The sequence below is a fragment of the Wasmannia auropunctata genome, unplaced genomic scaffold, assembly GCF_000956235.1.
Source record: "Wasmannia auropunctata unplaced genomic scaffold, wasmannia.A_1.0 LD335274.1, whole genome shotgun sequence".
In the NCBI taxonomy this organism is placed as follows: domain Eukaryota; kingdom Metazoa; phylum Arthropoda; class Insecta; order Hymenoptera; family Formicidae; genus Wasmannia; species Wasmannia auropunctata.
Genome location: NW_012027616.1, coordinates 54,136 through 71,327, shown reverse-complemented (window position 1 = coordinate 71,327; position 17,192 = coordinate 54,136). Strand labels below are relative to the sequence as shown.

Here is a 17,192-nt window from a genome sequence, read left to right as displayed (position 1 = left end):
TCGCGAACGCAGTTTTCCGAGGAAAAATTCGCTATTGCTTCTCGTGTTCTTCCCCTTCCTTACATCTCTATCTTTCCCGAACGGCGCATCGTTGTAGCCAAAGTGCATGAAACGCGACTCGTGTTGCGTGTAATATAAAAGATTCTTGTGTGTTGATGGCTCTGCCAAATTTCAGTCGTTACAGCTCAATAATGTATGTATGTATGTAGATTATCAAAAAACATCACAGTCAGGTTACTAGGTTTTTAGAGAAGTGTCTGTAAAACACGCCGCACGCGTGTGTCATCCAGCTATCCTGTCTACAAAAGTCACGAATGACGCGCCGGTACTGTATATATTATATATAATCGCCCTTTCCTCATCCGCCCCAAATCTTTTATGCGCAACAAGACCGATTACTACTATCCTGTGTGTAACGTAACCGTCTCTGTTGTTCACCCTCTCAACTCTTAACACATGTGAGAGAAACGTGTATTTTTTTTATCGCGTAACGTCCCGGAATTCTCGCCGTCTCACCGCGCGACGATCGACGAGTAGTCGTCGAACTCTCTCGCCGGGACCTGTGTATCATCGCGCATTTCATCGTGCACGCGGTTACTTCTCACGCGTAATATCACTTCTTGTCAAATAACGCAAGTTTACTGCGCACGGCACCTTCGCACACGACCAGCCGTTGCGCGGCCGAGATGCTGCTGATGGGCACGGGCCCCTCGAGACTGGCCCGCAGTAACGTCAGACGGCTGGGACCGGCGGCGTCGCCGTGATCGCCGAGTCTACCCGCTTGCTTCCTCTCGAAGTACTCGACGATCTTCGAGATGGTCTTGCTCGACGAGCCGATGCCGTTCAGACGGTCCTCCCAGCAGGAATCGCCGCCGCCCAGGCTGGCAATGTCCTCGGACGAGTCCGTGTAGATCGAACTGGTCCGATGATCGTCCAGCAGGAACAGGCTGCTCGCCGCCGAGCTGCTGAGAGTGGACGTGTGCCGTCGATTCGGCGGCTCCGGGCTCAGGTCCTCGCCGACGCAACTCCAGAAGCCCGACTCGCAGCTGCCGCGTCTCCGCGGCTCCCAGCCGTCCCGGAAGAGCGGATGGGCGAACAGGCTCACGGCACCTACTTTGGTAGCGACCTGAAAAAAACACACGTGCGGTACATGTGTCAGTACATGTGGTAATAGCATGGCATCTTCAAACGTTTGCAACAATTCGAAATTTCACACGACTCAACAGTGTTTCTAATTTTAGAGTTGTACCTAATCATTTATGCGCTCAATCTGTGCACCTACCTTTCTCTCCCATTTTTTCCTGGCGGTAGGACTACTCGGTTCGGAATTTGGCTTCTTTCTGTCGAGGATCTTGGCAATGCTATCGTTTTGCGCCGGCTTGAACTTGCTGCACGCGCTGTCGGTGACGCTGGGCCGCACGTCCTCCAACGAGGGTAGCTCCAGGCAGCTGGAGAACAGGTCGCCGAGGATTTTCTTGACGCCGCCCAGTGCGTGAAATGGATTCGCCGTCATCGGTCTGTAATGCGGATCGCGACGGCTGGCGAGTTCGGCGACTCGCCTGGCGGAATGGCATCTCGCCTTGTCCGACGGCGTCGCGTTATCGCAACCTCTCGCGTCCGCCGATTGGCTCCTGAGCTTCGCGGTGCGCCGCTTCGTCGTGCGTCCCTCCCGCGCGATCTCGTCCATGCTGGACATCAGCGTTGAATCGACGGTCGACTGCCGTTTGCCGATGTTGCTCTTCAGCTCCTCCTCGAAGGCCGCTATCATAGTCTCCAGGCTGGTCGTGATTTCCGGAAAGGTCGGCCTGGACTTGGGTTCGTACTGCAAAATAAACGACCGCACCATTTACACAATTTGTTAATAAATAAATAAAAAATTGATAAAATTTCTTTTACCTAATAATGATAAATATATTAAAACATAATATATAATAAATAAAAAATCCGCATCAGATCTTCATGTGCATGCGTGCGTGCGTACTCTCGGTCTGGTAACAGCTATATCAATCTTCCGATCATTCGCACTGGATCCGCGCGCGTTGCATGCCTTTACAGTTAGATATCATCACTCGCTATATACACTCACCGTGCAGCAATTGAAGGCGAGTTGAAGGAAGGCGGGCGGCGGATCGGCGGCCGCGCAGATCTCCGCTACGGCCAGGTAATCGAGGCCAAAGTTATCTGAGCGTGGCAGAACGTCCGGATCCGCGGGCACCCGGCCGATCAGCTCGCACACGACGATGCCGAAGGAGAATACGTCGGACCTGTGGTCGTACCACTGGCCCTTGAGGCACTCGGGCGACATCCAGTAGGGGCTGCCGACGGTGCTCAGCCGGTAGCCCGTGCTGGGATCGGGTATCTTCGCGGCCAGCCCGAAATCGCCCACCACCGCGGTCATCTCGTTGCTGCACTCGTCCCTCTTGATCAGCACGTTCTTCGACGTGAGATCACGGTGGAAGAGGCCGCGGCTGTGCAGATAGGCCATACCGCGGGCCACGTCCCGCGCCAGATTCATCCGGACGAGGTGCGGTAACGGCGTGTGCCGCGACATGATCAGTTGCTCCAGGCTGCCGCCGTTAATGTACTCCGTTAACGCGTGCAGCTGACCCTCGTGCACGCACACTCCCATGAACCTGGAAACGAAGAGAAGATCGATCTTCGGAGTTGCGTCGTTTCGGAAAAACTTTCGACTCGTTTTAACGATATAGAACAAGAGTTCAACATTATCTAGAAAAATATCCTTCGAGAGGAAATGGATGGATCTTAAAAGCTTTTCATGTCTGGCAATTATCTGATAAATCTGGCATATAAAGTGATTAATTGATAAAGATAAAGCCGATGCTATCGGGACGATTGAATTACAATGCACGTATCAAAGATTGCCTATAGACTCTTTAATCGTCTTTAAAATGTAGGACACACTTGCGACCTTCGTTTTCACTTATACTATAAATAGTATAAATACTTTGTCATAAACAGTCGTAAATATCGCAGTGCTCGCGCAAAGTGAAGTAATAACTCGTTTCTAAATACAATCTACTAAAGTATCCCTCTTCTAAGAGAAAATCTCCGTAAGAAATTCTAACTGTAATTCCGCGTTTTAGATTTAAGGATTTAAATGCACTATGAATCACAGAAGGAAAGAACAGCACGGAAGGTTTTCGGATGAAAAGTAGCTCTTTTTGCTTTGACAAATTTTAATTTGCTTTGATAAAATTTATCTAAAAGCATATAATAGAACGGCATAGAGATATAGAGAGGGATAAAATTTCGTACTCGTTACGTAAAGCTCGGACCGTTGAAGATTTAAATGCAATGCTGCAATATTCTCAAAATGGTCACAAGGTAAAGAGGCATTTGTCGCGTCACGCATACGCACAAGTGAATTCCGAACTCGTCGCTTTTATCAATTCAGTGATTTCCAGACGAGATTAGATAATGCGAAGATGAACAAAGGAAGAATAGAATCAAATGGACGAATGATCATAATAACGTTACGTGTCACTTTAATATGTATATCATATGTCTACTTTCTCCGATTTATAAGATATGGCAAACAAGATAAAATATGCGAAGACAAATGTATAAATCAGATAAAAAATAGATTTAAAAAATGTATGCATGACTTATAATCTGAAAAAGCGATCTAGATGAATGAAAATGTCATAGAAAGAATGATTTTGCTGGAAGGTCTAAAAATTTTGCTGAAAATAATTTTGTTGGAAAATCAAGCCGATTACTTGAATATCAAAACGTTTTACAGCAATGCTTATCATTTTTTGATCTCCAACAAAATTATTTTGATGGTCTAGCAAAATTATTTTTGCAAATTTGTTGATCTTCCAATAAAATCGTTCTTTCCGCGTACTTTTATACAATAAATAATTATGCCTGCCAAATGAAGAAAAGATAAAAAGAAATGACAGATATAAATTTTACTAAAACACAAGAAAATATCATTCATGGAATTATCGTCGAATATTACAATATTTGCCATTCATCGCACGCTCATTGAATAATAAAACCAAGTGCAGGTGTGCTTTAAAGATGATTAAAGAGTCCAGGTATCTTTAATATGTGTCTACGTATTGTAATTCAATCGTGACGCGATATCATCGGCGTTATCTTTATAGCAGCTACTACGTATGCTAGATTAGGTCTCGAAGAGAATTACACAGTCGCCTTGCTTCAAGGAAACATCACGGTCTCGTTTATCAAAGGATGCCTTCGGGCAAGACAATATTGCTAAATATTTAATAATGTATAGTATACAATGACAAATATTGCCAAGTATCACATCATAAATCTTTCAGTTCGTTTAATTATAACGCGTAACGAGTAAACATTTCGATTAACTTTGTCGTGTACATGCATAAATAAAATATAAATCAGGAAGTATAAATGTTGAATGTACAAAAAATTTACTGTACATGATAAAATAGCAATCAAATTTCGTAATACAATTTGCATTATAAATCATAATTAACTTTATGAGCACGGTATAAAGGATAATATTACAAGTTTTCACGATGTTTCGTCATTATTGCATGGCGAAACCGCAAATGAGAATTTATATCAAAGAGATTGCCAAGATTGCGATAAAACAATTTGATTATAATCCTGAATAGTCGCTTCGTTTGCATTTCTCCCGCAAGTTAATCGGTGAGTGCACTCTATCGCGTTATCGCGAGGGTAAGATCTTGCATAAACGTTAAGAGCTGAGAAGAAGAAAATCGCGCGTCGTGTCGTCCCGATTTCGAGGCGTTTCACGCCGAGCCACGTCGAGAGGTTTCTCCCACAAGCGCGATGTAGGAGGGAAAAAATAAATAAAGGAGGAGGACAAACAAACCGCGCGAGCGAAAGAGAAATTTCCGGCGAAAGAGAATTTTTCTCGGGGTAAAACACAGGCGGTGTGCATATACACGATGCTCCAGATTCATTTTTTCTTTTTGCCGCGATCAGATAAGAGGAGAAATTGTCGCTCTCCTCGCGCGCGCTTCCCCGCGAGGCTAGCCGCGTTCGCGCGCGATTGATTGCACACAGTAGGAACACTAATTACACCTGCACGTCGAAGAATTGTAAAGGCATAAATGGAAGGCCCAAAGGCTTTAGCATAATGCGATGTAACGAGAGGGGGAAAAAAAAGGATTTCCAGAGATTATACATCTGTGAGAGTGAAAGTCGAAGTGCAGATAAGTCGGACGCGAAGGTACACGTCGATGTGAGCGTAATGCGAATAAGACAAAAACGACTCGCGGGAGAGATGATTGTATAGTCAATCGTTTCTGTAACTGCCGTTCTCTTTACTCTTCCGACCGACTCTTTACCTTACCACCTTTGTGTGCTCCGCGTCTATTTATTCACTTCAAATTGACGGAATATCTAGCTAGTCTTACTCCACGTCGATGTGTGCATTCGCTGTCTGCCGATTTCGCTTCGGGTGACAATAATACAAACGCGCACGAGGCGCGCGTAAGTCGAAAGTCCCGATGCCAAGTGCACCGGGACATGGCCGGGACACGAGTGTCTGATCCATGCCGCGTCATTATCCACTATAGCCGCCGAGCGCCAGAGTGCGACGTTTTCTCTTTCACCCTAGGCTAGGCTAGACGAAATTCATCTTCCGCAAGCCAAATATTATGTAAAAGGGCGTTCGCGCGTGTAACGAGGCATCGGCGAATCGATCGGGAGCGCGTTCGGTGGGGGCAAGAATTATGCGGAGTTCTCTCTCGAAGACGCGGGATATATTTTCGGACACTGTGTGTGTGTATCTCCGGGTTGTTTTCATTCAGTCGTCTCTCGTGAAAGCAATGGCGCGCGCCGATTGTCTTAACCCGGAAAGTCGTTCCAAGAATTATGACTGGGATGCTTCTGTAACGATACTACGGCTGAATACCCGATGCTATCCCGATGTTACGGCATCGATGTTGTTTACGGCCGATTTCTCGAAAGTGATGCGGCGTCTGATTATATTGCAGCAGCGATATACCGTGAAAAACAATCGTGTCAATAATATATTATTAAAATATATTTTTTTATATAACGATTGCGACACAATAGCAGTCAAGAAGCACTACTGTTTTCTTGGAAATAAATATTATTGACAGGCTGAATGTAGCAATAATCGTTGATAAACGACATGGCGATGCCTGCAGGAGATATCTCATTATCTTAAATAATAAAATTTATATTAATTTATGTGTAACAGATTAATTATTTTTAATTGAAAAAAATCGACGTCAAATTAACCGAATAATCAAAGTAATTAAATAATAAGACGCTTGATACTTCAATTATTTTTAACTTTTAAAATTCAATGTAACTAAAAATTTAAAAGTTCAATTGAAATAAATTCAACGCAAATTGAATGTTATGTCATATTATTGCGGCCAGGCGCTGTTTAAAAATACTGATGCCTCCTATTAGAACAGAATCTTGCGCAACATCAACACTTCCTGAAATTAATGCAAGTAGTATAGACTCGAGCACGCTACATAGCGACCCCGACTGCGACGCACCGTCGAGCGCGGGTGTCACGATACACGCGGCAAATGTCGCTGGTGAAGATGATAACTATTTTTACGGCTGAGTCACCCGGGTGCGCAAAACGGAGGATCCTGAGAGGACCCGCGGACTTTCCGCGGAGGCCTCGCAGAGGGAAATGCCAGAAATAAGATCCGCTAGGTCCGCGACGGGTAAACACCGTATCCGAATCTGGGCCAAGCCGTTTATATCGTCGGAATGCGTTGTCGTCGCGGCGCGGCGCGTCCCGTCCCGTCGAACGCGTCGTGTAGCGATGCGTTATGTCATAACTCAGAAGCATTATTGGGATCTCCGGAAATTAAAAAAAAAAATAGAAAACCGAAGAATCGTCTCTATATTCCGAATTTTTCATATCTCAAAGTATGAGTTCGCTTTTAAAAGTTTTAAATATCTCGCGCGATAGATTTTTGCACCAGTTATTCACAGAGATGCAGTATCAAGTTCTAGATGAAAAGTAAACTTATTCGGACGATTGGCAATCAATTAACGGAAATGTTGAGATAGCAATAATTTGAAATATTAAATAATTAATATTCAGTAAATATTGATAATTGATATCGAATATTAAATCATTGAGAAAAAAGCGAATTATAAAATTTTTGAAAAAAATATAACAAAATAATATATTTGATGTTTCTTGCGACGTATGAATGAAATGTATTATATTTATTTTAAAATAAAAAATAAATGTAAGAAATGAAATATCTTTTCTGTCGCGCGGCATAAAATATTATATATACACAGTTGTGTATGTTGGCAGCCACAATTCAGTATTTGACTACACATCTAATTTCACAAGTTATGGAGTGAAAAATGTAGCGTGCTTTATGCATTCCGCACTTAGGATTCTGCTCTCCGCTACGCACCCAGCAAGAATTTTCGCAACGAGTACAACGTGCCGAGCTAACCGCCGTTACCGCTAGGCGACGTATTATGTCGTAATTCGTAACGAGCGTAGTTAAAGCGTAATACCGTTTTTTCTATTTTTTTTTAACCCATTTCAGTGATCTCCCGAGCGAGAGGAATTTCAACGATATAATCGCCGGGCAGTAAATCGAATGTACGATAACGTGCTCTATAATCTGGATTGGTGTCGATTACGGCGACAGGAACACTGCAAGTATACACGGTCGCCACGTGCTTCGGAAAACACACCGTGGAGTCACTTGATACGAGAATCTTGTGCCAGAACTTTGGCACGATGCCGGAAAGAAGGTTAAATTGATTCGTGACAAGAAACAAACGTGAGGCTCAAGCATGAGAGTTTTGCTGTAAACCGGCTGTGATAAATAGTGCAATTATTGGAACAAAATATAGATAATTTTATTAAATATAAAAACTACACAAAGAATTTTTTTTACATTTACTCTGCAAATCATGTTAGTTGTGGGACAATATAGTATTTAGGCAAATTTTACTGTGCACAACAATAAGTATTTTACAGTAAAATTTGTCTAAATATTATATTGTCCCACAATTAACATGATTTTCAGGGTAAATTAAAAAAAAATCCATATATAAACGAGATTTCTATATAGAAAGTTATAAAATGTACCGACTTAATAATGACGTGTTGACGTCGAGGAATCTTTATAATTAGAATTGATTGCTGTCGGGAAAATCAGAATATATTGCTACATCGAAAATGCATCGCGCACGTTTTATTTCCTCCATCGTTCTCGTACCAGTCTATCAATCTCGAATTTTGCTCGCAATGAAATAACTCGTGCGAAAGAGGATCGATGCGTTTGCCCGCAACATGGAATTAACGGGTGTATAAAAATTATTCATTTTATATCGTCCTCGTCGAATTCGGCACGTACCGCGGCCGAGCGATTTTCTTCCGATCGGCAAAACGGCAGCGTTTCACCGGCAAAAGTGAACCGGATTCGATTTCCGCGTCTCACAACTCACCTGAGTATGTTCGGATGGCTGAGCTTGTTCATCAGCTGGACTTCCTTGAGCATATTCGGCCTGTTCGCCGCCAGCTGATTCATCTTGAGCACCATCACCTGACTCGTCACTTTGTGAGTAACCTGGAAAAAAAACGAGGTGAGCACGGAGGTTAGTGACATATTACGGTGTGCCGTCGCGCGTCGCGCTTCGCGCTGTTATATTGACGTATTAGATCATACGACAGCTGCATACGTAACCGTACCGATTCTTCTTTGCGTTACGAATTTCGCCGAGGTCACAAGCGCAAGAGCGCCGTTCGTCGACCGGTGTGTCAAAACTACCTCAAGACACACATCTTCCGCAAGATCTTCGTCGAAATCTTACAGAGAATTTATTATTTTTATCAAATTAATATCAATATATAATTAAAGGATCGAGAGAATGAAAGTTTATTATTTAGAAGTAAAAGAAATTGTATTAGAATTTAGAATAAAATATCTTCAACCGATATAGATATATGTACGATAAAATTGTGCGTATTATGAAACTCTTGAACACATGATTTTGCATATATTTTATTTATGAACAATTGTCATACCGTGCTTAATCCGCAAGTTAATTACAGGATATAAAATTTCTAATTCGATTTCTGTTTTACTAAACCGCGATTAAGACAGAGGCCCGACCCACATAAATCGCATCTTCGTCTTCTAAGAATGACCTTAATGTTCCGAGCTAATTTCATCATGATTGTGCGAGATGTTTACACGTTTATACGTTTACACGTTTCTCGCCAAAACTGATGTAAGTACAGGATGTACATCAAAATCTTTCAACATTTTGATATGATAATATAGAGCCAAATCTTTTCCTTTAAATACAAGAGACTATATTATTGTTTCTCTTGTGTAATTTTAAAAGTTCCAACAATTGAATCTTAAATAAAAGTTCTGCCATTTTAAAACTTATTTAACATTAATTTAACAAGATAATGTTAATCAAATTCTCTTATCACTAATGCAAATATATATTTAAAAAATCGTTTTTTTTTTAAGACTCGGTTGAAAATCTTCATCTTACATCATGTACAATATTGACGAGCCACTTAAGTACTCAAAGACGATGGCGAAATGCGTTTTTGATTGCTGAACAAAACGAAGATTTCCGTCGCCGTTTTTCACAAGTAACACGCGCGAGAGAACGCCGAAGCGATATTCTCGCGAAAGAGAAACTTATTAATGAAACTGTGGCATCTGGCCGGCGTATAAGATGCGCTCGTAAAGGCGCCGCGCCAGCCGTGCCGCTCGCGGCATCGTTCGACGTCGAAAATGGACATACGGACCGCAATTCCTTTATTGAGCCTTGAATAACGCCGCGCGATTTATTGCCTAATGAGCGCAATCGCCGCTTCGTAGGCGCAATCTCGATTATCGCACAGACTCTCCGCCGAGGAAAAAAACGGCCTCGGTGAGGAAAATATTATTGGGATAGGATTCAATTTCACGATTCCTGTATTATGCTATAATAAGTCGAGAAATAGCTGGAAATCGGGTCTACCGTGGAATTATCTAATGGGATAAGCATACATGAAACGCTTACCGAGGAGATATTAGCACCAATTCCGTCATGGAAACTATCATTAAAATGTATCTATCTCTCGGAGAACCTGTTACTAGAAATCTTACGTTGATAAAATGTGTATACTGTGTTATATATCGCATGCTATATATAACACCAGACATTAAAAGAGCTTAATTATCTTTCCAGTTATCGCCAGCAGTCCCTAATTAGAGAGTCGTCCCCCACCGAGCCGCGCGAAACGCAGTTGTAAATTTTTTGAACAGCGATAACGCAAGCGCGAATCTCGCATTTCTATACACGTACGTTATGCGCACGTTCTCGCTCGCTAGATAAAACCGCAAAGAATTTTGACGCGACGTATCTCTCATGACGGGCGTGAAAAGCATCTTCCGAGAATCCGAGGAGATGCTCCGGGAGGGTTAAGGACCACTGGGATTACATCAACTTGCTCCAGTCGATTCTCTCGCGCACGGCGGCGCTGAAAGACGTAATGCACTCTTTCACGCATTCCAGCGCGCTCTCGCGCGTTTTACCGTTCATCTCGAATTTCGTCTCGGCTCGAAAAAGAAGTCGGCCGGAGATGAGACGGGAAAGGTGATGAAAATGGAGACGCGAAACGGGAAACACACGAGTGAGAGAAAAGAGCCTTTCTCTCTCTCTCTCTCTCTCGCAGCCCGGCGTCGCGTCGGCGCGCGAGATGAAAATTTCGGGGGGGTTAAAAAGTCGAGAATAATATCCAAGGGGAATCTGGCTAGGATTCCTCGGCGATGCCTTGGCTTGGCTCACAGTTGGGTGGCGGCCAAACGGTGACGAATACGAAAAGAGACGGAGAAGTCCGAGTCGCCGAGACGTAAACAGAACGATCGCGAGTCGTTGTTGCCTCGCGACAAAAGGGAGGAGAGATAACGTAAAAGAAAAAGCGCCGTTTGATTTTTACAGCGTGCCGACGATTTTTATATTTTCGCGCAAAACCCGCTCGGGCCGAAAAATCGAACATGCAGTCATATACATCCATTCACGTCGGGTCACGCTCGTTCTCGCCGTTTCCTGAAAACCTAACCTTTCACGCCGTTTCTTTTTCTTTCTTTTTTTTTTACACAAAACACGTTTTACGAGTTTTTCTTCTACGTATAGAATATGTAGAATCCTAGCAATATACCTTTCGTTTAGAAGGGGGAAGTTTTATTGATCGATCTGCGATCAATCTTGGGCGAAATTGTTCGCAAAAAAGGGTCATTCGTTTCGCAGCAAATTTTTAATACGTCAATACATTAAACATCGCGGGCAGATTACTTCCCATTTCCAATTAAAGTAACGGAGGACGAATCGTAATGATACGTATATATATATATGTATATATATATATTTAGCGTCTACACGATCACGCGACGCTGCGGTCGGCGTTGTCAAGCGAATGAATAAAAAGTATTTGAAATATAAGTCGGTCGCGATCGAAACGCTTCACCGGTTTTCTCCGCGCGCAAGGCTAAAAAGATCCTCTACTTTAGCGTCGAATAAATTGTCATTAATACGCGACGCGCGAAGCCGTCCATGCCTGGGGACCTCCATTTACTCCCTCCTTTATTTCGTCGCAATTTGCGACGAAATTACGAGAGCGTATATAGCAATTGATCCTGCCTGAAGGCGCGCGCGCGCGCGCGCGTGTAATAAACAGATTGGTCCGTAATGAGGTGCACGGTTGCATTCCCGGAGATCCGCCAGACAGCCCAATTTCCATTCTTCACGAAAGCCAAATATGCGAATAAATACGCTCGCAAAGGTATATTTATAACAGCGGTATACGGCGGTGGCACTCGATCACTCCAGTACACGTTTAAAAGTTCAAATATACCACTCTCTCTCTACGTATTACGCCTCATTATATCGGGAATTCATTAATCATAATTACCAAGAAAAAGAATTCTATATGAAAATCAGGATGATCGATGATTCGCGCGCGTGTCATTTAACGTTTCCTCTTCCTCTTCGATAGATTGTATGCGCCACGGCAAGAAGAAAAAGCGATCGCTGGTAGCGAGTTCAAGCACACACACAGGCAAGCTAATGAATCAACCTATCCCGGGAGGATCGGACGATCCTCCCGTTTGGTCACCTGTGCGCGCCGATTCATTTGAATAATTCCCATTGTCTGGAAAGCTTCGGCCTTGCGTGTTTCCTACGCACTACGCGCCATTGTGTTTACGACCGCGGAGAGAAAGCACGCACGGTAATTACATTGTAGCGGACGGAGTGATTAATGCCTCCTTGAGCGCCGTAATGCGTAATGCGAAACACGTTTCGCGCCTTTTCACCCGCACGTGGAGGCGGCCGCGTATATAAGGACGATCGGCACAAAAAGGAAAATTGAATAAAACGAAAGCTGGTTGCCGTTATACAAAAAAAAACAAAAAAAAAACGAGGAATCAAGATAGCGACTGAGAAATATCAATTTAGAGAACCAAGAACGATCAGCTTCGATTCTCTTACGGGTCGAAGCAAAAAAAATTATCTTTTTAATACATTTATTTTCATCTTTATCGCAATTGCAAGGCAACAACATTGGTTATCTTAATCTCGAACGACAACAAATAAAATGCCAATAGATTTATCAGACCAGCTAAATGCAAATATTTATTTCACAGTGATTTTTGTCTTTTAATTAGAAAGCTATAACAATTTCAAATCATTCACTTTCATCGTCTCCGCAGTGAGAAATGAAGTCTTTTTGGTTGAATGAAATGATGGTATCGATTTCCGAGATGATTCAGTCAACGAGAGATTCGTTTTACACGAACGGAGAAGAGCGAACACTCCGTCTATCAAGTATCGTTCCGGGAAGCACGGTGCAATTAAGAGCAGCGAACCAATTAGCAAGCGCACTGGACTTTGTAAGCTCGAAAGCCCTCTCTGCAAAGGTCTGCCTCGTATGTTCGCAATCACCGTCAACCATCGCAGTCAACCGTCTAATTATAAATGCGCCAAAGAGATGAAAAGTGTCAAATAGGGGAGTGGAGAAGCGAGACTCGGAGAGGATATGTACCTACTTGAACTTTATGCGTGTCGCAAAATATAGTTCAATATTTATAACTTTATAATGTAATCTAATATTGTAACTTTGTATAACGTAATTTTTTTATTTGAATGTAAAAAGAAATAAAAATTACATGGTCTTTTACTTTATAAGTGTGTTTTTTTTTTGTAATAAGTTTAATATAGCAATATTTTGCTCTTTTCATTAAATCAATTTCAGTAATCTTACCTTTAATAGAGGAAATGTACACGGAGAATTTTATTTTAAAATTTACCCTCAAAATCATGTTAATCCATAGTATTTCGACAAATTTTATATGATTTTTACTATTTTTTTAAATATATACTATAACAAATTTATTGCAGTGCACAGTAAAATTTGTCGAAATACTATATTGTCCCACGATTAACCAAATTTTCAGAGTAAATTTTAATAGAAAATTTTCTCCGTGTATTATAAGAAATATGTTGCTTAATTAATTATAATATACATATACCACAAATATACGATTTGCTTTTTTTACAGAGAAAACTCACCTTTAATCTCCGAAACGCAACTGTAAAATAATTTCCACAAAATAAAAGCGACATAAAAGTATTTTCACACAATTCCCCTTAATTACGTGTATAATTGGCATATTTTGTGAAAATTGTTGGTGCGCGGCGCACCGCTGCATCGAGATTTGAGAAATTCTCGTGTGTGGAAATATAAATATTTATAATTTCGCGAAGTGGCGAAAACCGATTAAAAACGATATACGGCGGGGAAACCGGACGTGCGAGACTTTCTAGGCTCAAAACTTTTTCAGGTGGAAATCCACATGCCGCCGCCGCCGCCGCTTGCTAAAGGTTAACTGCACTCACATGCAAATGCAATTCTGCGGATTGGCACACGAGCCGTAACGGCACAACGGCTATAATTTTTATCGCACACCTATCGCCAACTTTAGCCAGAAATGTATACTTAAGCGATACCTATTTATAATGTTATAGACTTCGACGTTAACGTTTACGTAAGTCACGGCGATGACATAAAAGAGGCAGGGTAGGCCTTTGCGAAATTTTCCCTAACGGGCTCTACATCTTTCCTTTGCCATATGTCTCCATTTAACGTTTATTGAAGTACACGGGGTCTTCGTGACTACTGACATCCTGTATGATTACGGAAAATTGGATTTCATGAGAATGCAAGTCTGCAAAACGTATATAAGAATACATGGCTGGAATTTATGCCGTCGTACAGTCGTGACTGCCAAACATTATTCCGCGATAAGCGGCAGATAAAAGGATTGCGCTCGAAAGATATTACTCGGCTACGTATTTATTTTACATTACCATATTTATTTCACGTTTTACATTCATTTTATCTTCGTATTTATTTTACATTACCATGCGCCAACAAATTTAACTGCGACTTAGGATCATCTCGCGAGAGTCAAAGGATCAAGTAAAAAAAAAAAAATGTTTATCTTACAAGATTGTCAAAAACTTAACTTATCAGAACTCGACATTTGAGACTCGCGATGATCGTTAATCAAATTTAATTACTTCAACATATAAATCCGCAGGAAAAAAACATGATTACACGGAAAGAACAATTTTGCTGAATCCAGATCTGAAAATAATTTTTGTTCAATAATCAAAATAATTTTGTGCGAAAGTCAAAATAATTGCTTATAGAATATCAAAACGTTTCATAGCGATACTTATCAGTTTTAACACTCCGACAAATTAGTTTGATGATTCAACAAAAAATTATCTTCAGATCTGTATTTAGCAAAATTTTTAGACCTTTTAATAAAATCGTTCTTTTCGTGTAATTAAAACTTCGCGGAACGCGCGTGCTACGTAAAAAAAGGCAGGAAAAATAGCTGCTAAAGTGGATTTTATTAGCTGCGGCAAAGGTCAACTGGCGGGCGCCGCAATGCGACCCGCGTGCGGACTCTTTAATCCCGCAAACGAGAAACGCACGATTATTCACAGCCCCGTCGTGTCGTGACGTCGGGAATAAATGTCGGGAGGAAGTGATAGTCAAGGTCACGACGACGTACAATGAATGAGAATTTCTCAGGCGAACGAACGAACGAACGAACGTACGTACGTACGAACGAACGCACAATGTATCGATCGATTTCTTTCTCACGGCGCGTGTCTCGCAGAACTTTCTCCTTATTTCTAAAGATCGCGAGCGAAAGATAGAAGGCGTTCGTGCATTCTTCTTTTCTTGTTTTTTTTTTCTTTCCCCCAACCGACGGTAGATGTACCGAAATGTGCCTCGCGAAACCGCATACCGCGCGCATTCTCATGCTTCCGTCTAAATAAGTATATAACAATTAACAGAAGCCTAGATATATCGCACGCAATAGCGAGAGCCACACACGCGGATATGCATGCGTAATTATGACATGAATGCAGAAGTAAGAAGCGTTTTTCATACGCCGCTGAAAACAATTAAGCGAGCATTCCGAGCATTCTAAATCCCGATTTCGCGTAAGCCAATTCTCGAGAGTTCGCGCTTTAAAATACGGACGATACCAAATAATATAAATCACAAATTTCAACGTTATTTTCGCGTTAACGACGCTCTCGGCTGTCTCCAAAAAAAAAAAAAAAAAAAATCTGTTTGCGTATCATGAAAGAAAGAGATATCGATCGGAGAGGCTGGGAGTAAAAAATGAAGAGATGTTCGAAATAAAAGAGGGAGATCGGAATAACGAGGACGAGAAACGAGATGAAAATGATTAATATCGTTCGTAATATAGTTTCATCGCACGGAAAGAACAATTTTGCTGAAACCAGATCTGAAAATAATTTTTGTCCGATAATCAAAATAATTTTGTGCGAAAGTCAAAATGATTGCTAGAATATCAAACCGTTTTATAGAAATGCTTATCAGTTTTAACATTCCAACAAATTATTTTTATGATTCAACAAAACATTATTTTCAAATCTGTATTTAGCAAAATTTTTAGATCTTTCAACAAAATCGTTCTTTCCGTGCGTGTACCGATTTACTGAGGAAGGAAAAGATCATGGGAAGGCACGACGCCAGTCAAGCGGTGAAGAGAACTTGTCGCGCGAGCGCGCGCACCCGTACATAGTCACCGGAGAAATTTACCATTTATGTGTCAAGGATATTTACTAAATAATAAATGACGATTTCTCGCGCTCTTCCCGTCTCTCTCTCTCTCTCTCTCTCTCTCTCTCTCGCCGCGATCGCTGTCAATCGATCGGATTAATTAATGACCATCCCGCGCTTCGGGATTATCTGATAATCTCAGAATTTCGAGATTGTCACTCCTATCTACATTTCCCTGTTACGTTGCTCACGACAGCGAGATCGCTTCTATAATTACCTATAGAATAAGCAAAACAAGAATGCCCAACCTACATTGAAATGACGTCAATCTCAGTTAATCTCAGTCCTGCTCATTGACAGTTAATAATTAGGAACATCAGCTTGTTGGCTTGGAAAAGCCAATGACGCAAAAGACATCGTATTATTTTCACCGCGGAATTTGGCGGAGAAATTTATTGCTTTTCCGTAAAAGCGTCACAGAAAATCGTTTTATCAACGTTTGACCTCCAAGTCAGGATAGAGACGCAGAGATAGCTTTTTACGTGTTACTGAAATAAATCTTGTAAAGGCGAAAACTCGGTATGTTTCTTCATCCTCGTCGTTACCATTATACAAAATCGGAGATTGGATGTACAGGAAACCCGGAAGAGTACAGCGAGCCTTTCCTCCCCGAGAATGCAGAGTAGTTTTTACAAGCCGCAGACGCAACGCCTCCGCGATGCCGATTTGCCGCAGCCTTGGCTGCGGAAGTAAGCGAGAGCCCGCCGCGCCGCGCCGCGCCGACACGCACGTGTCGCGCAGGTGGGAACGGTAACGAATCGAATCGCGGGGAAGGCAAACGAGCGAACGACCGAGCGAGACTCATTAGAGAGTGTTCGTACTCCATGGCCAGCGCGCCGTGACCGGCTTTCTCATTTACTTCCAGCATATTCTCGTACGCGCGCGAGGAGGGGAAGGAAATGTCGGTGTGTGTTGCCTGCGAACTCTTGAGTCACAAGCAAGGTCGTCGTTTCCGACGGACGAGCGCGGCGAGACGGCGCGGAGGAGGAGGAGACGGGGGGGG

General features: G+C 42.3%; 1 protein-coding gene across 1 annotated transcript in view; it reads right to left on the bottom strand.

Moving 5' to 3' along the window:
* Positions 1-602: 602 nt before the first annotated feature.
* The window catches only part of LOC105457332, a 27,673-nt gene continuing 11,083 nt past the window's right edge, over positions 603-17,192 (bottom strand). Inside the window, exons 2-5 of the mRNA XM_011701939.1 lie at positions 8,458-8,579; positions 2,087-2,633; positions 1,283-1,822; positions 603-1,126 (exon numbers count right to left, since the gene is read on the bottom strand). Of these exons, the coding sequence (XP_011700241.1) occupies positions 614-1,126; positions 1,283-1,822; positions 2,087-2,633; positions 8,458-8,579 (1,722 nt within the window). The 3' untranslated portion in view covers positions 603-613. The remainder of the gene's footprint in view (positions 1,127-1,282; positions 1,823-2,086; positions 2,634-8,457; positions 8,580-17,192) is intronic.